Below are 26,454 nucleotides of genomic sequence, written 5' to 3'. Positions count from 1 at the left end.
CATTTGGGGTAAGAGTTTATGAAATTTATAAATAATGGCTAGCCCATGTGAGGGCTAGCCTGCCAGTATGCTTGTATAGAATGTGCTGGAATAATGACTTCTGTACTGTAGCTAATGTGGTCATGTGTTGTTTCTCTCTCGCAGCCTCTCAAAATGAATAGGTATGCCACCAAAAACACGGTTGCTGAATAGAAGTGGTGAAGCAAGGGTCTCATTCTACCTACCCAAACCACATTCTCATTTTGCTGACCTCACTGTGCATCGTCTTGCAACTGCTCACGTTCGGTTTTTCTTTATTTCATGGGTGAGCATTGCAGCATTATTGCTTTTTCAGTCATAAAGGTGTGTATATAGCAACATACAAGCTTTCCATATATGTTCTGGCTGTTAATGTTTTCAGAAGGAACATCTGATTTATGGACTTGCTTGCTTTCTTTTTTCTCATCCTCTGTCAGCACTTAAAGATCCCAACAATGTTGCAAATCACAGGACGCTGGACAAATTGAACAACTTAACGACAGTCCTTGTAATCCTTGTCACCGTAATAAACCTGACAATCATCGCAATCAAGCTGTAGATGGATATGTTTGAGTTATGTTCCGTTTATTTTAATTGTTAAAAAAACATATTCAAGTTAGTAAAAAATATTTAAAAAAGTTGGAGTTAAATTGTGAATCTCTTAGAAATTGTAGTTCCAGCCTGAAGAAACATTGCACTGTGTGCTAGTCACTTATACACCTGACTTTGAACACATCCCTGTCAACATCTGTCAAATGTACAACGCTGTGTACATGTGATGCAACATGTTCTCTCTCTCTCTCACACACACACACACACACACACACACACACACACACACACACACACACACACACACAAACACACACACACACACACACACACACACACACACACACACACACACACACACACACACACACACACACACACACACACAGATTCCTGAGAATAAATGTTTACCTTGTGTATCAGTCTTCTTCCTCTCACTGTTCTTCTCCACCAGCTGAGTGATGATCTTTTTCATCTCACTGACCTCAGACTGGAGAATGCTGTGAGCCTCTTGCTACTAAAACACATACATAGAGCACAAGAAGTTTACTGTGAAGATTAATGTCAATTTGACCCAGCTTTAAAGGGTTAATGTGTCATAACTTGGGGTTTCTTCCACATATTTGCTTGAAAATTACCATGATTGTTCCAAATTATGCACTTTGCACGTAAAATGAATTTTGTCTATTTTCATTGAAATATGTGTTCGTAAAATAATTTATTACCTCCTGTGTTCATATTTATTGGGGCAATGGATTTCACTTTTGCCCTTTTCAGTGCAATGAACATACATACATATAAAATGTCCACTAACACATGCACCCAAAACACACACTCACACCACACACACGTTGTGTTTTCATATTCAAATCATATTTGCTTCATCTCTCTTATTTATGAATTTAGTTGCATCAGTCAGCTTTGACCTGGGGATGTGCTGACTAAAGTTTCACTTACACCAGCCAAGTGTTTGTGTGTGTGTGTGTGTGTGTGTGTGTGTGTGTGTGTGTGTGTGTGTGTGTGTGTGTGTGTGTGTGTGTGTGTGTGTGTTTGTGTGTGTGTGTGTGTGTGTGTGTGTGTGTGTGTGTGTGTGTGTGTGTGTGTGTGTGTAAAACCCGTTTTTGGGTGATCAGGTAACATCTGGTGGGCAAAATAGACATTACAAGTGTAAAATGTAGGCTGTCACACAGAATAGTGAAAATTGTAAAATTTTTGAATTATAAGCATTCAAGTCAATTTGACCTGGAAAAAACAGGTTTTATTATTTGCTGACATTAAAAATGGTCAAAATGGTAGAAGCTTTTTCCTTAGAGACCAATGTTCAGCCACAGATAAGATAAGATAAGATAAGATAAGATAAGATAAGATAAGATAAGATAAGATAAGATAAGACAAGATATACCTTTATTCGCCCCACAATGGGAACATTTCTTTGTTACAGCAGCAAAGAGAAAGTAATGCAAATGTATAAAAGAATAGAGACATACTATAATTATAATATACAGTATATACACAACAAAATGTATAAAAAGAGACCATGAGTAGTAGTCTCAGGTAATATTGCATGTTTTTCAAAAATTCTGCTATTGCACATGTTGTTTAGAATACTTTATTATTATTATTATTATTATTATTATTATTATTAGTAGTATTATTATTATTATTATTATTATTACAGTTAAACAGTAACAACAGTGTGTAATTATAGTGACTGGTTCACTGGGAGCAGCTTTGATTGTAAAGTCTAATAGCAGCAGGTATAAAAGACCGTCTGTATCGCTCCTTCAGACACTTAGCATGTAACAGTCTGTCACTGAAGGAGCTGCTCAGAGATGACACCGTTTCTTACAGGGGGTGAGAGTCGTTCTCCAGCAATGATGATAGTTTTGCTACCATCCTCCTTTCTCCCACCTCCTGTACAGTGTCCAGAAGAATCCCCAGGACTGAGCTGGCCTTCCTGATCAGCTTGTACAGTCTCTTCCTTTCTGCAGTAGAGATGCTGCTGCACCAGCAAACCACACCATAGAATATGCCTGAGGCCACCACAGAGTCAAAAAGGTCTTCAGCAGCTCTCCCTGCACTCCAAAAGACCTTAGTCTCCTCAGCAGGAAGAGTCTGCTCTGCCCTTTCCTATAGATTGACTCAGTATTGTCTGTCCGTAAGAGTCCACTCTCACAATATACTTTCACTAAATGTTCACTGGTGGTAATGAAGTTTGTTTGTGCCTACAGAAATCCACCACCATTTCTTTGGTTCTTTGGATACCAGTTGGAGTGCAAGAAGGTAGATATATAAAGTATAAATTATATAAAAAGTATATAAAATATGAAAATATATGTGAAAAATATGTGTATATACATAAATGCGTTTTTTATGATTGTCCTTAAAGTGTCCATGTGCAATATGGTGTGTATAGAGTGTATAAAGTGGCACTGTGCTGTGCAAGTCCAGTGTTAAAATGACAGTCCAGAGTTAAAGTGTCAGTGCAAAAAGGTGTGCAGAAAAACAGTGAAGATAGAGGGAGAGGTTCAGTACTAGATCCTGAGTGTTTCCTGGTTTAAACTCCGAATGGTCTGCAGGAAGAAGCTTCTCCTTATTCTCTATGTGTTTGCTTTCAAGGACACGGAAGCATTTCCCTAAACGCAACAAAGAAAAGAGTCCATAGTTGGGATGGCTGAGGAACCTTACATTTCCATTTCCATTTACAGCATTTGGCAGAGGCCTTATCCAGAGCGACGCACATAAGTGCTTAAATCTCTAACATTGAATACATTAATGCTGTTTCACTAGGTTACATACTTAAGATACCATGAGTTTAAAACATTTGTTCAAAGTTACAATGAAAAAGTGTCAAAGGTTGTAATTTTTACTGTATTTTTTACTGTATTTTTTACTTTTTACTTCTCCTTATTCTCTCTGTGTTTGCTTTCAAGGACGTGGAAGCGTTTCCCTAAACGCAACAAAGAAAAGAGTCCATTGTTGGGATGGCTGAGGAATCTTCTGAGACCATTGTAAGACACCAGGTATCATGTTTTTGCGAATGGCCGAAAGTGAGGCCCCTGTATCCAGTGCTGTATCCACAGCTTTGTCACAAAGATTAACTTTAACAATAAATGGTGTATTCCAAAATGAAGGAGTACAGGCCTCCACATGACCAAGTATAAGCGGCTCAGTCAGGGACCTAAGACAAGGTTGAGGCACACTTTTCTTCTGGAGGGAAGTTTGCCTCTGTGGAACGTCCTCCCTCCCCTGGAGTTTGATTTCTGCCAAACAGAGCTTCGGTTTTGCTCACCTCTGTCCTTGTGGGCTGCAGCTTTTACATTCTCATTAGTGTTCCATGGCTCATTTGAAACTTGACGACTCTGTTAATCAGTGGTTGAACATAGTGGCAGTTTGGACAGTTCCAGGTGTCGAAAATTTGAAACAGTAAGTTTCATGTGCATTTATGTCTGTTTTTCTGCACCGCTGGTTCATTACGACAGTCAGGACAGTTACTGTACTTTCAGGACTCAGCCCGGACTTTTGGCCATGTGCGTTTGTTTATGTTCCGTGTCACGTGTCTGCCCCACCTTTGTTTTCGCCTCCCCGTCTCTACACACCTGTTCCTCATTGTTTATTATGTCTATTTAACCGTGCAATGTTTCAGATGGCAGCGCGGAATCATACGTCAGTGTTCGTTAGTGTTTTGTCCTGTTTAGTTTTCGTCCTTGTTCCTGTTGTATGTATTATTATTTATTAAAACCTATTTATTTGAAGTTATCCTGTGTGTCTTCCTCCTCCCGGTCTTGACATACACGGTGCTCACGTGTGTTCTGTGGATTCTAGAATGGTCGCGCGCGTTCTGTATAAACTTACCTCATAATCGATGGAATCTATTGCGAATTTCCTGCCAGCGCCTTGATATGTAGATAAACAACATTTAACTCTATTATATTTTTGATAGTAAAATGCTCTGCTGCCCAGAAGGTGTCAGAAGGTAAGAAATAAGGCAGAGAGAGTGAAATATCATGAAACTGATCATCTTTTAACCACTTTATCGTCAAATTGAATGTTTTAACACCAGGTCCGTAGCAAGCCTATTGAAGGGATGGTTTCTTTTTTTTTTTTTTTCCAAAAAATGGACCTTTTTTACGCACAATAAAAAGACACACAAACTTCAATATGAATGTAAGAGCCGCAGGAAACCGGGCAAAAAGCTGCATGCGGCTTGGGAGCGGCGGGTTGGCCGCCTCTGTCATAGACGACCACCCCGACGATAGTGGTGAACAGGTTGCAAGAAGATAACATTATGCATCCGTGGCCGTATTTGCAAGAAATGTTTCTGTAAATTGGAATGAAACATTCTTCCTACCGGATGAAGTGCCTTTATGCCTACCGAAAATCACTGAAATTTTACTTTTTACTTTTACTTCAAATAGTTAAGTACATTAAATATCAGAAAATGACTTAAGTACAGTGTATATCAGATACTTTAAGACTTTCACTTGAGTAATATTCTAAAAGGTGACTTTCACTTCTACCAGTCTTTTTCTAGTATGATACTTGTACTTTTACTCAAGTATTACTTTCTAGTACTTTATACAACACTGCAAATTGGGCATTGCATTTCATTAGGCCTCCAGAAAAAAAAGGCTACACATTTGTAAATATTTCACACTTTTGATATGCCTTTGCCTTGCAGAGGAGTGTGTATGAGACATGAGGAGTGTGTATGGAACAGTAAGAGTGTATATGAGACATGAGGAGTGTGTATGAGACATGAAGAGTGTGTATGAGACATGAGAAGTGTGTATGAGATATGAGGAGTGTGTATGAGACATGAGGAGTGTATGGAACAGTAAGAGTGTTTATGAGACATGATGAGTGTGTTTGGAACATTGAGAGTGTGTATGAGACATGAGGAGTGTGCATGGAATAGTAAGAGTGTGTATGAGACATGAGGAGTGTGTATGAGACGTGAGGAGTGTGTCTGGAACAGTAAGAGTGTGTATGAGACATGAGGAGTGTGTATTAGACATGAAGATGAGTGTGTATGAGACATCCCTTACTTGGGAAAGAATGAAAGGTTGCTAATAAATGAATAAAATGAAAACTTGCTAACACTTCAGTCTCCAATGTATGTTTGTAGACAAATGTCATAAGCTGAGTGAAGTTATGGTCCATGGCTTTTGACATGTTCGTACACATACAGAATAAAATTATGTCATTTCATTTTCATTGGCTATCAATGAATTATAACACCAAAAGTGAATTTTGAGACGGAACAAGAACCCAACATGCCTCCACAGAAGCTGCACCATGGTACTGGGAAGCCCTGTCTGAGCCAGACGGCAAAACACGGCACTATGTGGGTAGAGGAGGACATTGGAATGCCCAGTGCAGTAGCAAATCGCTAGTGCTTCACTGCGCAAGCTGGACCCTGGGCGACGGGTACTTTCCCAAGTAAGGAGATGCATTGCCGACATATTTGGTCTCCAAATCCGTGGCCATCCAGAACTTGATCCCAAATTTGTCTGGCTTGGTTGCGATATACTGTGTGAATGGACAACAAACCATGGTAGGGAACAGCTGTTTATCTATGGTCATGTGTTCTCCTGGAGTGAAACTCTCAGCACAGTTCTTGTTGAAGCATGTCCAGATGTCCAGTGGACATTTTATGTGTGCATTTTTGTGTCTGTATGTATGTTCTTTGCTCTGAAAAGGGCAAAAGTGTGACCTATTGCCCCACTAAATCTGGCGGGGTCAAATTGACTCGGGAGGACTTAAGGAGGAAAGTATTTATTTTACAAACACATAGTTCAATGAAAATAGACACAATTAATTTTACTTGCAAAGTTCATAATTTGGAACAATCCTGGTAAATTTCAGGCAAATATGTGGAAGGAAACCCAAGTTATGAAACATTAAACTTTCCAGATGAGTCAAATATACCCCAGGTCGGCACAAGGGTTATATAAATATGATAAGTACTATGGCAATGACAAACCTTAGCACACAATTTTTTTATATAAATAAAACAGACTATTTTTTATAAATAGGCCGTGAAGGTTTCCATGTCACACACAGAGGTTTGGCCTGCCTTGCATCTGAGCTACTCTGAGTGAACAAATGCAAATGAGCCAGGCCTCACAATTTCCACTCTGTACACTTTTCTTTGGAGCATTTTCTGTACTCCTACTCTGTGTAGTCTCATCAGTCTTGGGTTTCACTCCGCTATAGCCATCGCTTAGATCTGGTACACCTGTCTGTGTCTGTTTTTCTGCAACCGCTTTACTCACAAATTTCACTAGTCTGTGCTTTTGTACTTTGTTTACATCTGGGTGATACACCAAGTATGCTGGGCTGTTCTTGTCGTAACCTACAAAACGACCCCGTCACACCTGGAATCAAATTTTCCTTTGTCCTCTTTGTACATATGACATACAGATCCAAACGTTTTCATTTTTGACACATTAGGCTTTTTGCCTGTTATCAACTCATAAGGAGTCCGTCCCGTACGCTTATTGAAACACCTGTTTCGTACCATTACTGCTATTTGTACTGTGTAGTGCCATAGTTGTTTTGGTAATGCACTTTCAACTATCATGCACCTACCCATCTCAAAAAGAGTACGCCAACTCCTCTCTGCAGTCCCGTTCTGATGTGGGGAATACGGAGCTGATGTTTCATGTCCGATTTTATTTTTCCTCTATAATGTTTGGAAATCGTTGCATGTAAACTCTGTTCCATTGTCGGATCTTATGCACCTCACCTTCCCATAAGGGGATACATCCGCCAGGAATTTTTCTGTAGCCTGTACGGTGTCACTTTTCCTTTTTAGGAAATATATGAACATAGCGCTCGAGTAGTCATCAGTGAATGACTGCGCATATTTGTAACCATCTATCGACTCTGTGGCTACTGGGCCTGCAAGGTCTGTATGTATCATCTGTAATGGAGCCTTTGCTCTGGTGTCCGGATCTCTATTTCTGGTTTGGACAAACTTTCCCTGAATACACACCTCACACTCTTGTCCTGGTCTGTTTGTTTTACCTTTGATCTGCATACCTTCAACAACATCATGTAGCTTAATAACATCATCATAGTTACAATGTCCTAAAATCTCGTGCCATGTTTGTATGTCGTGGCATGCAGTACACTTGTCATTAGATTCAGTTCCAGTATGCAAATAATACAACTTGCCGTATACGTGCATGTTAAATCTGGTACCGTTTCCGGTTATCAGGGTGTCTTTATCTTCTTTAAAAACAACTGTAACACCACTCTTGGACGCTGCCTTCACTGTGAAGATCCTTTGGGGGTATGACGGTACAAACAAAGCGTCTTTAAGCACCGCCTTTCGTTGCTGTCCTCTGCTGTCGATGAGAGAAACCTCAGCATTTCCCCTCCTCTGAGCGACTCCGTTGCATCGAGTGCTGTCTGCCAGCTCTACACTGTGTGTCTCTGGCCTGAATGTGCTGTCAACTCTTAAACATAGTTATGTCTGTGATGATATGAGACGTAGCCCCCGTGTCCACCATTAGACCTTTTTCCTGAATGCTACATGTCGGTTGCCGCTGGACATCAGTCCCTCTGTCTCTCATCTTGAACGCGTAGTCCTCGACATCATCCGAAGCTTTACTTGCGCCATCCTTTTTGTCTTTAATGTCTTTACGCCTACACGTTGCGTGTGTGTCTCTTTTGCAGATACTACACCACACTTTCTGTCGACATCCTCTAGCTCGATGACCTTTGGTACCGCACTTGAAGCATACTATCTCGGCGTCATCTTTGCTCCAGTCACGTGCGCTCGTCTTTGCAGGTCGTCGTCCAGCTTTTCCTTGAGTCTTCATCACACTGTCGCTCGACTCAATTTCTTTTATCTTTTCTGTTTCTTCAAAATTACGTAGTTTAGTTTATGCAGACTGAATATTTCCAGAGCTTTTCTTCCATTGTTGGGCGCATCTCTCATAACTAACGAGAGGCTTTTGTCATCTAACAGTAAAATCAATTCAGCATATGCGTCAGCATTTTTCTTTGCACCCGCTGCTATCTCAGCTTCCGACTGCGGTTCATTTAACACTGTGTCTTTTAATCCTGATAAATGAAAATGTCCCAACATTTTGGTTTCCCAAAGTTCATACTTAGTCTCATCTCCATCGAACATCAGTCAAGGCAAACTGTGCATCCTCCGTTGTTCCGCCATGTTAGCACGCTGTCCGTCGCGACTTTCTAAACGATGGAAAACAACAAACTTTTCCAAACAACTCCTGGGCCCATAACCTGTTGAGTGGTGCTATAGCACTGTTGCAGCTAGCATTGTATTCGGATGGCAAATGGATGACAGAGACAGGTTGCCTTTAGCCTTTCTAGGCATATTTATTTTTCATCGTCTGCACATCAGTCTCACGGTCAGACAGTTCAACAACATAAAAAAACGCGTTTACCTAATTAACCCATACTCTCAGTGCCCCCTTGTGACCTACTCATTCACACAGCACAGAACTGCACAGCATCACAACACCCACAACTGAGGACATATTTTAACATTGCCTCCGTCAACCTGTGTTGCGAGATGAGCGCCGATTTATTTGGGTTTATACCCCTTCTATGTTTTTCACCTGTTTTTCTTTAGTCAGGGTGAGCAGTGAGAATAATGTCTTTAATTTTGGGCAGGGAAGTTAATTTGTTAACCTTAAGTAGGTTTCTGTTTTGTTTGTTGTTTTCGGCATTTGCTCTCTCCTGACGCCTTGGTTGTTTAGGCTTATTTATTCTGGCATTTGTATATAACTTATTCATTGCCTTTTGTTGAGCCTTGAACAATAAACTCAATTTAAGAATATTTAAAATGTTCTTTCAAATCATGGTGTTTAAATAGAGGGGATTTGTGGGAATCTTTTATGAGAAGCATGAATTTAAAAAGTGAGAAGAGCTGGGATAGAGGAAAAGGAAAGTTCTCATGTTCATTTGCACATTCTCAACAACCCCTAGACACATTGAGCACGTAACAGAATGTGTGTGTATATAATTATATGTAAAACATTTCACACACACACACACATTTATATATAATGTTGTTGGTCATAGACCAGTTTAGACCTCAAAATGTATGCCATTTAAGTGCAAAACAGATTTCAGGGAAACTTCTGTATATCTGGCTATATAAATATTATACCTCTCAGACCCCTGGTGTCCCCAGAACCCATTTTAAAATATCACCTTAAGGGATCGTGGGATGTTTTGACAAAACAATTCTGCATGTGCTAGATGGATCTAGCTTTCTGAGAGTGTTTTAAAAATTACAATTAATGATAGCCATGAAGAAAATAAAATCATACAAAACATAACCTTTTTTTTTTTATTTATACATATAATTTTTTTTTTAGATTTTTTTATTGCTTATGGAAGTCTGCCACTGAATCATTTTATAAATTCATCAGTGATGAGGAAAAAATATTGTATTATATTTGGTGAGATGCAGTAGGAAGCGTTTCAGCCACTTTTCTTGGCACACACAGAGGGATAGGTGTAGTCACAATTAATATCATTCCAGTTTTTGTAGTCTACAGATAACAGAAAAAATAACCTTGTAAATGTCATGGAATTTGAGTTAAAAAAAGCAACACACCTCAAGCTATTGAGATACATACAGAAGAAGAATTTTTACTTACCACCAGCATTCATATGCACACAGCGCTCTTTGTTGTCATAATTATCTGGTTGTCCTTGTCTCCACTTGGTGAAAGTCAATTTGGTGCCATCAGACCAAAAGAATTGAAAAGCCTGAAAGATGAACAGAGGAAATCACAAGGTGTTATAGTGGATAACATTTTTGAGGTTTAAGTCAATAAATCTTGCACCATACAGTCAGATGATCCCCTGCTTACCTTCTGACAGTCACTGAGGCCGATGTATGTTAGAGCCTCCGTGGGGTCATGAGTACGGATAAGAGCCTTTATCTGCTGATATTCATTCTCACTGTGTATTGAGACCAAGTGTGCATCAAATTTCTGACAGAATTTCTAGAAAAACAAACAGAACTGTAACATCATTGCATGTTCTTACATGCAGTTATTATGCACAATTAAGGAACTGACACTGTATACATCTCATAAATAAATCTCATTTTAAACTTTATACAGGTACCAAACAGCTATAGTATATATATATATATATATATATATATATATATATATATATATATATATATATATAGTAGCTATAGTCCACCCTAGTCCGCTCACGGGTCTGAGTGAACGCTGGCGCGTCTTGGCTGCCGCTGCTCTCCCCGATAACAATAATTAAACATCATATACACTACATAGACTACAATGAGGATCTATTGCTTATGGTTTGTACTTGCCTGGACTGTACTGCATCTTGTACAGTCCGCAGTACTGTTTCAATACTCTGCTGCTGAACTTTTGCGTTTCCGTCCGTGTTTATATGACTCAATACCTCCTGTACTGCTTGCTCATCCGGACATCTTATATCTGCTTAGGCGGAAATATATTCATCGTGGCTCTCGGCGGAACTTCTGGTTTAATAAATCAAGTGATATAAAGTCATTGTGGTCAGCTGTTCAACGCCCACCAAGGAACGCCGGTCGCCGCGCCGGTCAGCGTGTGCTGGCGAACCTGGCTAACTCGGCTAACTCGGCTACCAGACCAAGCAACAACAGCACTGTCAGTTTCGGTCTTCTTAACATCCGCTCTCTTACGAGTAAAGGGCATCTTGTGCAGGATCTTCTTGCAAATCGCAAGATTGATTTTCTCTGTTTGACCGAAACATAGCAGCAACAAAATGACTTTATTGCACTCAATGACGCCATTCCGCCAGGGTTTGTTTACATCTCTCAACCACGTGATTCTGGTCGAGGAGGAGGTCTGGCGATAATCTACCGTGAGAAGTGGAGACTGAGGTCAGTGAATGTTTCTGTCTCCCACTCATTTGAGGCTGCAGTTTGTCGGCTCTCTGGATCTACTCCAACTATTATCAGCACTGTATATCGACCACCAAAATTTAACAAGGATTTTATCCCTGACTTTGCTGCTTTTTTGAATGAAATAACTACTCTTTCACCAAACATAATTCTTGTGGGGGATTTCAATATTCACATGGATGATGTTCACAACAACCTTGCTAAAGAATTTACATCTTGTCTGGATAGCTTCGGACTGCAGCAACATGTGAATTTCCCTACGCATATTAAAGGACATACTTTGGATTTAATCTGTTGTTCAGGTGTCTCTCCAGGCAACCTCAATGCAGACTTTTTTCCATGTACTGATCATCTGTTACTGTCCTTTAATGTTGATCTTCCTCTCTTCAAATCAAAATCTTCACGTATTATATCATTCCGGAAAATCAAGGACATTAATTTGGACAACTTGTCTTTAAGCATTGCAAGTCTTCCTAGGGCTGACAGCTGTTCCACTCCAGATAATTTGGTCTCTCAGTACAATAATAGTCTCCATAATTTGTTGAATACTTTTGCTCCAGTTAAGACTAGGACTGTTTCATTTACTGTTACTGCACCCTGGTTCACTCCTTTTCTCAGGCAATTAAAAGCAAAAGGACGACAGCTTGAGAGACTTTTCAGAAGAACTGGCCTTACTGTCCACAAGGAAATGTACTCAGAACATATGTCTCACTATAAAGACACTATTGCTAAAGCTAAATCTACATACTATTCTGGCTTAATCGGTTCTAATGAAGGGAATTTAAAGCTTCTTTTTTCCTTATTGAAAAATTTTACAACACCCACCGACTCACTTCCCTCTCATTTGTACTCATCTGATTTCTGCAATCCTTTAGCATCATTTGTTACCTCAAAAATTGAAGGCATTCATCGTCAACTTATGGCCACTCCTGTTTCTACTCCATGTGTCTCAGTTCTACCTGTTCCTACACAATTGTTCTCTGAGTTTATTCTGCCCACAATTGATGATATCTTAAAACTTATTCACCAATCTAAATCTTCAACCTGTGTTCTTGATCCTTTACCAACTGTCCTTGTTAAGGCTACTGCTTCCTCTCTGTCCCAGTTTATTATGGACATTATTTATTCTTCCCTTACCACTGGGGCTGTTCCTTCTCTTTTCAAAACAGCTGCTGTAACTCCAATTCTAAAGAAACCAGGTTTGGACACCAACAACCTTAATCATTTTCGTCCTATTTCTAATCTTCCTTTCATTTCTAAAATTTTGGAAAAAGTTGTTGCTGCTCAACTTCATATAATCAATAATCTATATGAACAATTCCAATCTGGTTTTCGCCCATTTCATAGCACTGAAACAGCTCTATTAAAAGTCACAAACGATTTGCTTATAGCAGCTGATTCTGGTTTACTATCCATCCTCCTTCTCCTTGATCTGAGTGCAGCTTTTGATACAATTTCCCACGATATTCTTTTAGACAGGCTTTCCACTATTGGCATCACCAACACGCCTCTGAAATGGTTTCATTCATATCTCTCTGATCGCACACAGTTTGTTCAACTAAAATCATTCACCTCTTCTGTAGTTTCCGTTACCTCTGGTGTTCCCCAGGGCTCTGTTCTTGGCCCTTTGTTATTTATTACTTACCTTTTACCCCTTGGTCATATTTTTCATAAACATCAGGTTAAGTTTCATTGCTATGCGGATGACACCCAGCTCTACCTTTCCACAAAACCACATTCCAAACTCCCTCCATCTGCTCTTTCTGATTGTCTCATTGACATAAAATCATGGTTTTCAGCAAATTTTCTTAAACTAAATAGCAATAAAACAGAATTTCTCCTTATAGGCACAAAAACTGTGCTTAACAAATTTTCGAATTTTCTTATTTCCATTGATGAATCTCTCATAGCTCCCTCATCTCAGGTTAAGAGTCTTGGTGTCATCTTTGATAGTACCCTTTCTTTTACCTCACATGTAAATAATGTTACTCGGGCTGCATACTTTCACCTTCGAAATATCAATAGGCTTCGTTCCTTTCTCACCACTCAATCTACCACCACTCTTATTCACAGTCTAGTTACCTCCCGGCTTGACTACTGTAATTCTCTTCTTATTGGGCTTCCTCACAAAACCCTTCATAAGCTGCAACTCGTTCAAAACTCTTCTGCCCGTATTATCACTCGTACTCCCTCTATCCATCATATTACACCTGTTCTGGAACAGCTACACTGGCTTCCCATTAATTTTCGTATCAAGTATAAAATTCTTCTTCTAACATTTAAAGCTATCCACAATCTTGCACCTTCATATCTTCTTGATCTTCTTCATACTCCAAAACCAACTCGCACTCTTAGGTCTTCTTCTTCCACTCATTTCATTGTTCCCTCTGTCTGTCTTGTAACGATGGGGAACAGAGCTTTCAGTTACTCTGCACCTCAGCTCTGGAACTCACTTCCATCTGAGCTCCGTAATATTGATTCTCTTTCATCATTTAAATCTCAGCTTAAAACTCATCTGTTTAGTTTAGCATATTCTAGATCATGATTTGTAATGTTGGTCCAATTTTTTTTTTTTCTATGTAAGTATTGTATAACTATATTTTTTGTTGTTTTTCTTCTTCTTTTGTACGGTGACCTTGAGTGTTAGAAAGGCGCCTTTAAATAAAATGTATTATTATTATATTATTATTATAGTAGATTTTGCCCAAGAGCCAATCATTCACTCACTCACTCTCACTCATTTTCTACCGCTTATCTGAACTACCTCGGGTCACGGTGATCTCGGGCGTCATTGGGCATCAAGGCAGGATACACCCTTGACAGAGTGCCAACCCATCGCAGGGCACACACACTACGGGCAATTTTTCCAGAGATGCCAATCAACCTAGCATGCATGACTGGGGGAGGAAACCGGAGTACCCGGAGGAAACCCCAGAGGCACAGGGAGAACATGCAAACTCCACGGACACACAAGGCGGAGGCGGGAATCGAACCCCGACCCTGAAGGTGTGAGGCGAACGTTTCTGTCCTGTCCTGTTACTGTGTTACTTTTCACAGCCTTTTGCTAATATAAGATTAAAACCCATTTCACCAGTGATATGCTAATAAATAATCCTTTCACGCTTTTTTTAACTTTTGTGTAAATAGAGCAAATGTAAATACATTTGGAAAGAATTAAAATAAACCTCTGCAGAAGCCCAATCCAGTCTGGCGGCATTGTACAAGTAGCAGCGACCAGAATAGAAGGTCCATCCAGTTGGGCAGTTCTTTACTGGCAGATCTAGTATATAGTATATATATATATGAACACACACACAGAAACACATTCATGTTTATATACGTATATGTACATACACACACTTGTCTTGATATGCTGAAGCATTGCAGTTTTTCTTCACTGGAACTAAGCATTAACTAAGCAGTAAAACTTCAACGAGATCTTCAAAAAGCATATTCTAGCCATAAAGTATACTTTGCTGGCCATAAAACAGTACTGTGTAAAGTTTTTATGCATAAAATCTTTCTGTTAACTCCTTCTGTTTTAATGTATATATCCCCAGACAGACTTAATGATGTTGTGATCAGGTCTATGTGGGGGCCAAACCATCACTTACAAGACCCCTTGTTCTTCTCTAAATGGAAGATAGTTCTTAATGACATGATTATTGCTTTAATCTTTTAGCTTTTGGTCTCAGTATATTCATTTTTGGCTGCTATAAATTACCGTGCAGCCCTTATTCATTCAGTTATAGACTTAATACATTAATTTGCAGCATTAAGACTCTGTGGTGATACAAAAAATATCCACTATGTTACCCCAATGGTTTTGTATATTTATAACTTCTGTAATAGGAAACATCAGTTTAAATAAATTAATTAAATAAAAAGAAAGTAAAGCTGGTACAAATGAGGTATTCTTAATACCATACTGATCTGTGCAGGTATTTTAATTACCTTTCACAGTGTGATGAGCAGCCGGTAGAAAACAGAAGAAAGAAAAGAGTAATGTTTTATCACATTCACTAACAATTTTAGTTTTAGTTATATCTTAATATCCTTAATAGAGTTAAGATTCTTACCCAAAGTTGCTCCTGCTATGGCAAGAATAAGAAGCATCAGCACTTTGGTCTGAGAAGCCATAGTTCTTTGTTTTCACGCACTGGAAGAAAAAAAAGCATGATTTGTGTTAATGTAGTAAGAATTGTGTATGTTATACCTCACCGCAACTCCACTTACATCTAATCAGGAGGTTTTACTCGCTTGATGTAACAAATTAAGGTAAGTGATGATGCTTATATAGTGATACTGTCAGGAACTTCCTCTTTCCAGAGAAAAGATTTTTTATCTAAAACATATAAATGATATTTGCACAATGTTGTAAACGTTCTGTGAAGATGCAAAGATAAGGATATAGAATATTTGAACTGAGGTATCATGTTATAATGTTATAATGTTATAATGGTATAATGTATCATGTTATCAAGTGACGTAGCTAAGTATGGGGAACCAGACTCAGAATTCGTTCTCTGCATTTGACCCATCCAAAGTGCACACACACAGCAGTGAACACACACACACCGTGAACACACACACCCGGAGCAGTGGGCAGCCATTTATGCTGCGGCGCCCGGGGAGCAGTTCGGGGGTTCGGTGCCTTGCTCAAGGTCACCTCAGTTGTGACCGGCCCGAGACTCAAACCCACAACCTTAGGATTACGAGTCAGACTCTCTAACCATTAGGCCACGACTTGCCCCACATTAGGCCACGACTTGCCCCACAATGTTTGGACATGTAATTAATTTAACACATTTAATGTTATTGTGGCTGTACATTCAGACATGGATTAAGGATGAAAGTATATTTAGACAAAACTACAACTGTGCTGTTGCCCCCAAATATATTTGGACACTTAGGCCATAGTTACAAATGCAAGTGGGATTTTTGTTAGAAAACATGTGAGATTACAGTGAGATTTTTGTTAGGAAATATGACTTTCTACTTATCATAGATGTTGATGAGATGTAATATTTTTAAATATACAGTGGTGTGTAAAAGTGTTGGCCCCCTTCGTGATTTTTTTTTGCACATTTGTGACACTTTAATGTTTCAGATTATCAAATAAATTTAAATATTAGTCAAAGATAACACAAGTAAACACAACATGCAGTTTTTAAATGAAGGTTTTTATTATTAAGGGATAACAAAATCCAAACTGAATGAAGAATCGAATGAAGATATCAAATAAGATCAAGATAAAATATTAAAATCTTGAAAATATTGACAATAAATTTTTTTCTCAAAATAGAAAAATTGTAAGCCTAGCATGAGTATAATATGACAAGTAAACCTACAGTATATAGTATGTATCATATACATCTATACAGTAGATAGGCTAAGGTTCAAGTTTGAGTACAGTGGAGTAAGAGTGCAGTGCAACTCTGTCTGGCTGAATGGTTGCCGTGAAACATCGGAAAATTCAAGTACTGTATTTATTCTACACTTGGTGACCATGAATGTCTTATTGCTTTACAAAGACTATGCAAAGAAGTTGTTTATGGGATAAAGCAAACCAAAGACGGGGAAATACTGCTTTATAGTAAACTGTGGGATTGTTGATGTGGTGATTGTTGGTGTAGGTAGGATTTGTATTTGCTGGTTAACTCTTTAATACACATGAATCATTAATAAAATTGGTTTGCTGAGGCCTTTCATTTATTGTAATACTTAAACTAATATCAACGGAAAAGGTGTTCATAATTTGGTTCCAAAACAGGGACTTGAAGAAAAATCTAAAACCAAATAGTAGAATTTGAATTAATTTGTAATGGTTTAGAGGTCTAAGTGAATTTTATCCTTGGGCAAGAGTTTTATTATTCTGCACTACTACTACTAAACATTTGTGGTAAGAGTTTATAAAATTTATAAATAATGGCTAGAACAGGTGAGGGGACAGAGGGTGAGAATCCTATAGAGCCAGAGTATTCCACTTGTTTAGACCTGTTTAGATATCCCACGAAACTCAGATTTGTGGCCCTCTGCATAGACACACTGAGTTCGATCTACAAAATAGTTTTTAAACCATTTAACAGCATTAGGACTGAAACCACATCCCTAAGTTTGTTCAGCAACAATTTATGATCTACGGAATCAAACGCCTTGGATAGATCTACAAATAAAGCAGCGCAAAGTTGTTTTCTATCCAAGGCACAAATAAGATAATTTATTAAGACCATCAGAATCAGAATCAGGTTTATTGGCCAAGTGTGTTGACACACAAGGAATATGGTTCCAGCTGTTTGTGACTCTCAAAAGTACCGACATAAATAACACTATACTATACAAACTATACAAGACAATGCAGACGATGAGATACAATATAGACAGAATGAGCATTAAATATGAATATAGAATATGACTGATCAGTTATGTGCAATAATATGCTTTTTGTACAATATATAGCAGCAGTAGTGTGTGAAATATATGCAGATGATTTGATGACTGACACTCCTGACAATGCAGTATTTCTAGATATTAAGCAGTGAATATAATTATGGTGAGTTGTTGATCAGGGTGATTGCCTGGGGAAATCACCCTGATCAACAACTCACCATAATTATTTTCACTGCTTGTTTTGACAAAACAATTCTGCATGTGTGATTCTGTATTTGTTAGATGGATCTATCTTTCTGAGAGTGCATTTAAAAATGACAATAAATTTATAACCATGAAGAAAATAAAATCATACAACAAATAATATTTTTTTTAGATTTTTTTTATTGCTGAAGTTATGGAAGTCGCCACAGAATCATTTTATGAAATCAACAGAAGAAGAAAAAAGCACGATTTGTGTTAATGTAGTAAGAATTGTGTATGTTATACCTCACCGCAACTCCACTTACATCTAATTAGGAGGTTTTACTCGCTTGATGTAACAAATTAAGGTAAGTGATGATGCTTATATAGTGATACTGTCAGGAACATCCTCTTTCCAAAGAAAAGATTTTTTTATCTAAAACATATAAATGACATTTGCACAATGTTGTAAACGTTCTGTGAAGATGCAAAGATAAGGACATGGAATATTTGAGCTGAGGTATCATGTTATAATGTTTGGACACGTAATTTAACACATTTAATGCATTCAGTCATGGATTAAAGATGAAAGTATATATTTGGATTAAGGATGAAAGTATATTTAGACAAAACTACTATGCAGTTGCCCCAAATATATTTGGACACTCAGGCCACAGTTACAAATGCAAGTGGGATTTTTTTTTAGGAAATATCTGAGATTACAGTGAGATTTGTGTTAGGAAATATGACTTTCTACTTATCATAGATGTTGATGAGTGAAACATTGGAAAATTCAAGTACTGTTTTTATTCTACACTTGGTGACCATGGATGTCTTATTGCTTTACAAAGACTATGCAAAGAAGAATTTTATTGGATAAAGCAAACCAAAGACAGTGCATTGCAGGGAAATATTGCTTTATTGTAAATTGTGGGATTGTTGATGTGGTGATTGTTGGTGTAGGTAGAATTTGTATTTGCTGGTTAACTCTTTAATACACATGAATCATTAGTAAAATTGGTCTGCTGAGGCCTTTCATTTATTGTAATACATAAACTAATATCAACGGAATAGGTATTCATAATTTGGTGCCCAAACAGGGACTTGAAGAAAAATCGAAAACCAAATAGTAGAATTTGAATTAATTTGTAATGGTTTTAATTGGATCGATTATACTTATGAGGCTTCATATAGACTGTTTAGAAGTCTAAGTGAATTTTATCCTTGGGCAAGAGTATTAATATTCTGCACTACTACTACTAAACATTTGGGGTAAGAGTTTATGAAATTTATAATAATGGCTAGCCCAGGTAAGATGTAGCCTGTCGGTATGCTTGTATAGAATGTGCTGGAATAATGACTTCTGTACTGTTACTAATGTGGTCATGTGTTGTTTCTCTCTTGCAGCCTCTCATCATGAATAGGTATGCCACCAAAAACACGGTTGCTGAATAGAAGTGGTGAAGCAAGGGTCTCATTCTACCTAAACAAACTACATTCTCATTTTGCTGACCTCATTGTGCATCTTCTTGCAACTGCTCACGTTCGGTTTTTCTTTATTTCATGGGTGAGCATTGCAGCATTATTGCTTTTTCAGTCATAAAGGTGTGTATATAGCAACATACAAGCTTTCCATATATGTTCTGGCTGTTAATGTTTTCAGAAGGAAGATCTGATTTATGGACTTGCTTGCTTTCTTTTTTCTCATCCTCTGTCAGCACTTAAAGATCTCAACAATGTTGCAAATCACAGGACGCTGGACAAATTGAACAACATAACGACGGTCCTTGTAATCCTTGTCACCGTAATAAACCTGACAATCAAACCTGACAAACCTAGTCACTTATACACCTGACTTTGAACACATCCCTGTCAACATCTGTCACATGTACAACACTATGTACATGTGATGCAACAAGTTTTCTCTCTCTCTCTCTCTCTCTCTCTCTCTCTCTCTCTCTCTTTCTCTCTCTCACACACACACACACACACACACACACACACAGATTCCTGAGAATAAATGTTTACCTTGTGTATCAGTCTTCTTCCGCTCACTGTTCTTCTCCACCAGCTGAGTGATGATCTTTTTAACTCATTGACCTCAGACTGGAGGATGCTGTGAGCCTCTTGCTCCTAAAACACATACACATAGAGCACAAGAAGTTTAATGTGAAGATTAATGTCAATTAAAGGGTTTATGTGGCATAACTTGGGTTTTCTTCCACATATTTGCCTGAAAATTACCATGATTGTTCCAAATTATGCACTTTGCACGTAAAATTAATATTGTTTTTTTTCATTGAAATATGTGTTCGTAAAATAATTTATTACCTCCTGTGTTCATATTTAGTGGGGCAATGGGTTTCACTTTTGCCATTTTCAGTGCAATGAACATACATACAGACACAAAAACGCGCACATAAAATGTCCACTAACACACGCACCCAAAACACACACTCACACACCACACATTGTGTTTTCATATTCAAATCATATTTGCTTCCTCTCTCTTATTTATGAATTTAGTTGCATCAGTCAGTTTTGACCTGGGGATGTGCTGACTAATGTTTCACTTACACCAGGTGACATCTGGTGGGCAAAATAGACATTACAAGTGTATAATATAGGCAGTCACACAGAATGGTGATAATTGTAGAATTTTTGAATTATAAGCATTCAAGTCAATTTGACCTGGAAATAACAGGTTTTATTATTTGCTGACATTAAAAATGGTCAAAATGGTAGAGGCTTGTTCCTTGGAGGCCAATGTTCAGTCACAGTCACACCTTTATTCACCCCACAATGGGAACATTTCTTTGTTACAGCAGCAAAGAGAAAGAAATGCAAATATATAAAAGAATATATAAAAGAATAGAGACATACTATAATATAATATACAGTATATACACAACAAAATGTATAAAGAGACCACGAGTAGTAGTTACATGAACAGACATATTGCACACAGGTAATATTGCATGTTTTTCAAAAATTCTGTTATTGCACATGTTGTTTAGAATACTTTAGTATTATTATTATTATTATTATTATTATTATTATTATTATTATTATTATTATTATTATTATTATTATTATTACAGTTAAACAACAACAACAGTGTGTAATTATAGTGACTGGTTCACTGGGAGCAGCTTTGATTGTAAAGTCTTATAGCAGCAGGGAGAAAAGACCGTCTGTATCGCTCCTTCAGACACGAGGCATGTTACAGTCTGTCACTGATGGACCTGCTCAGATATGACACCGTTTCATACAGGGGGTGAGAGTCCAGTCTCTTCCTTTCTGCTGTAGAGATGCTGCTGCACCAGCAAACCACACCATAGAATATGGCAGTGATGTAGTCTAGTTTTTTGTAGTGACTATACTGTGATTTTTTCCCCCCTCCCAGTGTCATACACACCCATCCTAGAGCGACACCCCATAGGCACCACCACACTCACTAATGCATAAAATATGCATCTACATGTAATTTAGAGCATTATTAAAGACTGCTTATGTGTTATCAACATTCCAAATTATTATAAGCAACAAAAGACAGTCAGCTGATAAAACCTGTGCTCCAGGTCCCATATTCATATAACATTTAAGGCTAAATGTAGCTCTTAAAGGTATAGTTCACCCAAAAATGAAAATTGTGTTATTTCCTCACCCTCAGTTTGTTCCAAAACTGTATGAGTTTCTTTTTTCTGTTTAACACAAAATATGATATTTTGAAAAATGACAGAATTTTCATTTTTGGGTGAACTATACCTTTAAGAGCTACATTTAGCCTTAAATGTTATATGAATATGGGACCTGGAGCACAGGTTTTACCAGCTGTCAATTTTCAATGTACATTTAAGAGTGAACAATAAACATTTGTTCAGTTCTATCACCAACACTCTTTCATTGCAGAATATTATGAACTGAATGAAAGCTTTCCAAATACATTTGTACTCAGGCTGTGGGTGAAATGTCACCCGAAGCTGCTGTAGCTTTAGGCGCAGGCTTCCGAAAACACTCAAAGAGTGTAGTTTGAGTCTGCTTTTGTTTCATATCTTCTTTTACATTACTTAGTTAATTTCTAATTTGCGCTGAAAAACACTGCCAAGCAACTGATTTTCCTCCTTGGTAGGTGATGTCAGATCAGGTCACAGGCCACGGAAGCCCCAATGGTCCAAAAACTTTAGTGATTCACAATCGCAACCACAGTCTGTGTTCGCAACACAGACGGGGTGAATTTATGAATGAAAGTTCTGTCACAAAACGATATTGTTACGTATCCTCACGCTTTTTAAGTGGGTATACGGAAATCCTTGGCCTTTCCTAGTGGGTATACGGCATATACCTGAGTATCACATAGACTACACCACTGGAATATGGCTGAGGCCACCACAGAGTCAAAAAGGTCTTCAGTAGCTCTCCCTGCACTCCAAAAGACCTTAGTCTCCTCAGCAAGAAGAGTCTACTCTGCCCTTTCCTATAGATTGCCTCAGTATTGTCTGTCCAGTCCAGTTTGCTGTTCAGAAGAACACCCAGGTATTTGTAAAAGTCCACTCTCACAATGTCATTTCCCTAAATGTTCACTGGTGGTAATGAAGTTTGTTTGTGCCTACAGAAATCCACCACCAGTTCTTTGGTTCTTTGGATACCAGTTGGATTGCATGATGCACTGTTGGCAAAATGAATTGGTGGTAAGGTCCACGGATGATCCTCAAATCAAATCAAATCAAATTTTATTTGTCACAAAGTATGACATGCAGTGAAATGCTTTTTACAACTGTCCGGTATTCAAGCAAAAAATGAAAAAGGAATGCAGTTTGGGATAAAAATAAAAAAACAAAAGGAGGTGAAAAAAAAACTATAAATTATACAAAAACTATATAAAATATGAAAATATATGTGAATATAATATAGACAAATGCATTTTTATGATTGTCCTTAAAGTGTCCATGTGCAGTATGGTGTGTATAGAATGTATAAAGTGGCACTGTGCTGTGCAAGTCCAGTGTTAAAGTGACAGTTCAGAGTTAAAGTATCAGTGCAAAAAAGTGTGCAGAAAAACAGTGAAGATAGAGGGACCCCTGTTTCCCTTAGAAAGATCTCCGTTTCCCTCAGGCCTGAAAAAGTTAGGCATAAACTTGAAAGTGAATATTTTGCAATCGTGTTTGTAGGACTATAGTAACTTTCTACCTTGCACTGTATCTAAACATTTAAATAGTTCAGTCTCTCACCTGGATGTGTTTGGATCTGTATCACTCTTACGGTGTTCCAAGTGCAAAGAAATGATCAACTTTTGTAACTCCTTGTCAAGCACAATTATTATGTCTTCCAATTTCTGCTTCCTTTCTGCAGACTTAATTTATTGGTCATTTTCCTTCTTGTTTGAATCCACATAGAAGACACTTATCTGCAGAGAGGGGGTTTGTGGAGATTCTCTTGGACCTTCTGAGCTGATGAGGAAATAAATAGATGTTGTTTGGTTTCATTGAAACTAAGAGTCGAATTATTTTTTATTATTATTATTTTTTTGAGCTCTGAGCCTATCATATGGTTGTTGTTTAAACTTACCATTCTGTATATGCTACAGGATGGACATTGTTCTTCTTCTACACATAAAGAAACACACAGTTATGAGAAGGATGTTTATAAAAACATAACAAATTGTGATTGAAATACTTTCCTTTATCATGCTACATTTGAGGGGAGCTTTTTTCTCACTCTTTCACTTTCTAATTCGCTTTTTCATCATAATAAATCCTTATTTTGTTCACCCATAAGACAAGAGTGATAAATCCTTCAGCAGGAACCTGCAAGGTTCTGGATGTTGCATTATGAAAAAACTCTGTACTTTGCAAGTCTGATATTTTATGTGATATTAATATTAGATAGATTAAGTTCACAATGCGTATGTATTTATCCCCAATGAGCAAGTCTGAGGTGACTCAGGCAGCAGTGGCAAGGAAAAACTCCCTTAGATAGTAAGGAAGAAACCTTGAGAGGAACCAGACTCAAAGGGGAACCTATCCTCATATGGGTGACACTGGAGGGTGTGATTATGAATATACAGTCTGACAAATGTTGTATATGTAAATGTTTGTCACATAAGGCTTTGAGCCTACAAAATCTCTGGCCTAATTCATTACCCATTGTAGGAGCCATATATGAACATACTGATGAACCATACCAAGTTTCGTAGCGATATGGCGTTGCATTTGTAAAATACTGGACAACGTGAAAATCTTGTGGCCACTAGGTGTGTGAGCGTGTGTGTGTGTGTGTGTGTGTGTGTGTGTGTGTGTGTGTGTGTGTGTGTGTGTGTGTGTGTGTGTGTGTGTGTGTGTGTGTTTGTGTTTATGTGTGTGTCACTGTGGTGCTAATTCTGATTCTGATATTAGCACCCAATACTTGCAGCTATATTGAAGATACAGCCTCACGATGAACATAATTGGATATTTCGACTGTTGGTGGCGCTAGAGGGTTTGAGCTAGACACACCAAAGTTGCTATAGTAACTTATAAGACTGGCCTCCTACGTACGGTTCTACCAAGTTTCGTAGCGATATGGCATTGCATTCATAAAATACTGGACTTAACGTGAAAATCTCGTGGCCACTAGGTGGCGCTGTCGCGAAAGGTTGCGAAATGTCTGTGTGTGTGTGTGTGTGCGTGTGTGTGTGTGTGTGTGTGTGTGTTTGTGTGTGTCTGTGTGTGTATGTGTGTGTGTGTCACTGCGGTGCTGATTCTGATTCTGATATGTGTGTGTGTGTGTGTGTGTGTGTGTGTGTGTGTGTGTGTGTGTGTGTGTGTGTGTGTGTGTGTGAGAGACAAAACGCACCCAATTTGTTTTGGACTGGTGTTTAGAGGGTTTGAGCTAGACACAATAATAATAATAATAATAATAATAATAATAATAATAATAATAATAATAATAATAATAATAATAGGGCTTGACCCCTAATAATAATAAGAAAACTAACGATAACAATACGTGTCTACGCCCCTTCGGGGCTTGACCCCTAATAAAGATAGCTGCAAGCAGCGATACCGGTGTCAAGACGATCAGATGCGCTCAGAACAGGTCGCTGATGAACCATACCAAGTTTAGTAGCGATATGGCATTGTTTTTAAAATCTCGTGGCCACTAGGTGGTGCTGTCAAGAAACGTTGCATGCACTCTCAGGTCATGACTAAAAGGACATATACCAAGCTATGTGTCGATACACAAAAGTTTTGCGAAGATACAGCCTCACGTCTGTTTTGGCGTGCTCGCCACCATGTATGTTGCCACGGTATACGAGAAGGCATTGGTCTATCAAAAAGCTTTTGATAACTTTTTGTCTCGGGTGTCTCTAGATGCTACATACCAAAGGACATGCGTGTGTGTGTGTGTGTGTGTGTGTGTGTGTGTGTGTGTGTGTGTGTGTGTGTGTGTGTGTGTGTGTGTGTGTGTATAATAATAATAAGGAAACCGACAATAACAATAGGTGTCTACGCCCCTTCGGAGCTTGACCCCAACTAATAATAATTAATTATTATGTTTTTTAAACATTTTGATGCGTCTTTTAAAATAATGTATTTTTGATGTTCTCTTTTTTTCTTTTATTTCAAATAGTATGTCCAAAGTGAAACTATATAAGTTAAAGACAAACTCACTTAGTATTTATTTGAGGACTTAGTAATATCTAAACTCACTCATGTTGTACCATATATATGAGATGCATTATATGATATAATGATATTATACCGATTGCATCTCAGTATTAATATAAGTCAGTTAATTCTCTCATTATAAATATATTTCAATTAACAGGCTTTTAACTTAGACCGTAATTTGTTTCTGAATGAAACTTTTTCTTACCTTCCACCACAAACACGAGCAGCAGAGCATTGTGAATGATCACTAACTAGCTCGTTGTTGTTGTAGTGTGTTTCCTACTGTTTTTAAGCCAGATGTTCTGAATGTGTTCTCTTTGTGGAACCACAAGAACTGTGACGTCACCCACGCCAGCTCGCATCATAAGGTTATTAGTTTTAGGCTTCACAATGAAATTATAAATTAACCTCTTCAGGACCTCGCCCCCTTTTTGCAGGTTTTTCGCCTACATGACCTACCCAACAAAAAGTGGTACAGCTCCCACATACTTTGACACACAGGGGTGAGCCTGATCTCATTGGAAAGAAGAGATTCTCTAGTTTCAGAAACTAGTTTCAGATTGATTCTAGGCCTTACTGGCACAAAGTTACAGAGGATAGAATGGAAGGTTTTCATTTCCGCCTGGGTTGTTTACCTGATAAACTGATTAATCTTATTTTTCTGGAACATGTTAGGGACCAAATAACAACTGAGGGTCATAGACACATGTCTTGGCTTTCACCAAAACAAATCAAGTC

The 26,454-nt window shown here is 38.1% G+C and overlaps 3 protein-coding genes and 1 long non-coding RNA gene across 7 annotated transcripts in view; 2 read left to right on the top strand and 2 right to left on the bottom strand.

Annotated features, from left to right (window-relative positions):
• Positions 1 to 1,058, bottom strand: part of LOC113650532 (lactose-binding lectin l-2-like) — a 214,377-nt gene extending 213,319 nt beyond the window's left edge. Inside the window, exon 1 of the mRNA XM_047801235.1 lies at positions 982 to 1,058. The gene's annotated coding sequence lies outside the window, so the exon portion shown is untranslated. The remainder of the gene's footprint in view (positions 1 to 981) is intronic.
• The window catches only part of LOC113653819 (histone H2B-like), a 42,329-nt gene extending 22,420 nt beyond the window's left edge, over positions 1 to 19,909 (top strand). The window contains exons 2-3 of one of the 3 annotated variants that reach the window (XM_047801459.1): positions 19,472 to 19,669; positions 19,783 to 19,909. In XM_047801459.1, coding sequence (XP_047657415.1) covers positions 19,472 to 19,519 — 48 coding nt within the window. In that variant the 3' untranslated portion in view covers positions 19,520 to 19,669; positions 19,783 to 19,909. Of the gene's footprint in view, positions 1 to 144; positions 438 to 19,471; positions 19,670 to 19,782 lie in introns of those variants that run through there. The other 2 variants (XM_047801417.1, XM_047801483.1) reach the window with 2 other exon arrangements.
• On the top strand, positions 2,522 to 4,329 carry LOC125139097. The gene is made up of 2 exons (XR_007138224.1): positions 2,522 to 2,853; positions 3,504 to 4,329. It is a non-coding gene; the product is annotated as an uncharacterized LOC125139097 (long non-coding RNA).
• On the bottom strand, positions 8,904 to 26,053 carry LOC113642650 (lactose-binding lectin l-2-like). 2 transcript variants are annotated; one of them, XM_047801295.1, is made up of 8 exons: positions 25,922 to 26,053; positions 23,296 to 23,514; positions 20,093 to 20,197; positions 15,571 to 15,650; positions 14,677 to 14,771; positions 10,437 to 10,571; positions 10,221 to 10,332; positions 8,904 to 10,112 (listed from the first exon to the last, which is right to left on the bottom strand). In XM_047801295.1, the coding sequence occupies exons 4-8, from the start codon at positions 15,629 to 15,631 to the stop codon at positions 10,042 to 10,044; spliced, it is 474 nt and encodes a 157-aa protein (XP_047657251.1). In that variant the 5' UTR covers positions 15,632 to 15,650; positions 20,093 to 20,197; positions 23,296 to 23,514; positions 25,922 to 26,053; the 3' UTR covers positions 8,904 to 10,041. The 2 variants fall into 2 exon arrangements, with proteins under 2 accessions (XP_047657251.1, XP_047657294.1); XM_047801338.1 differs by lacking the exons at positions 20,093 to 20,197; positions 23,296 to 23,514; positions 25,922 to 26,053 and having other exon boundaries at positions 15,571 to 15,753.
• Between the last annotated feature and the right edge of the window lie 401 nt (positions 26,054 to 26,454).

Source organism: Tachysurus fulvidraco, chromosome 1, assembly GCF_022655615.1.
Source record: "Tachysurus fulvidraco isolate hzauxx_2018 chromosome 1, HZAU_PFXX_2.0, whole genome shotgun sequence".
NCBI lineage: Eukaryota > Metazoa > Chordata > Actinopteri > Siluriformes > Bagridae > Tachysurus > Tachysurus fulvidraco.
The sequence above is the reverse complement of the archived record's forward strand: the minus strand, read 5'-3'. Positions and strand labels throughout refer to the sequence as shown.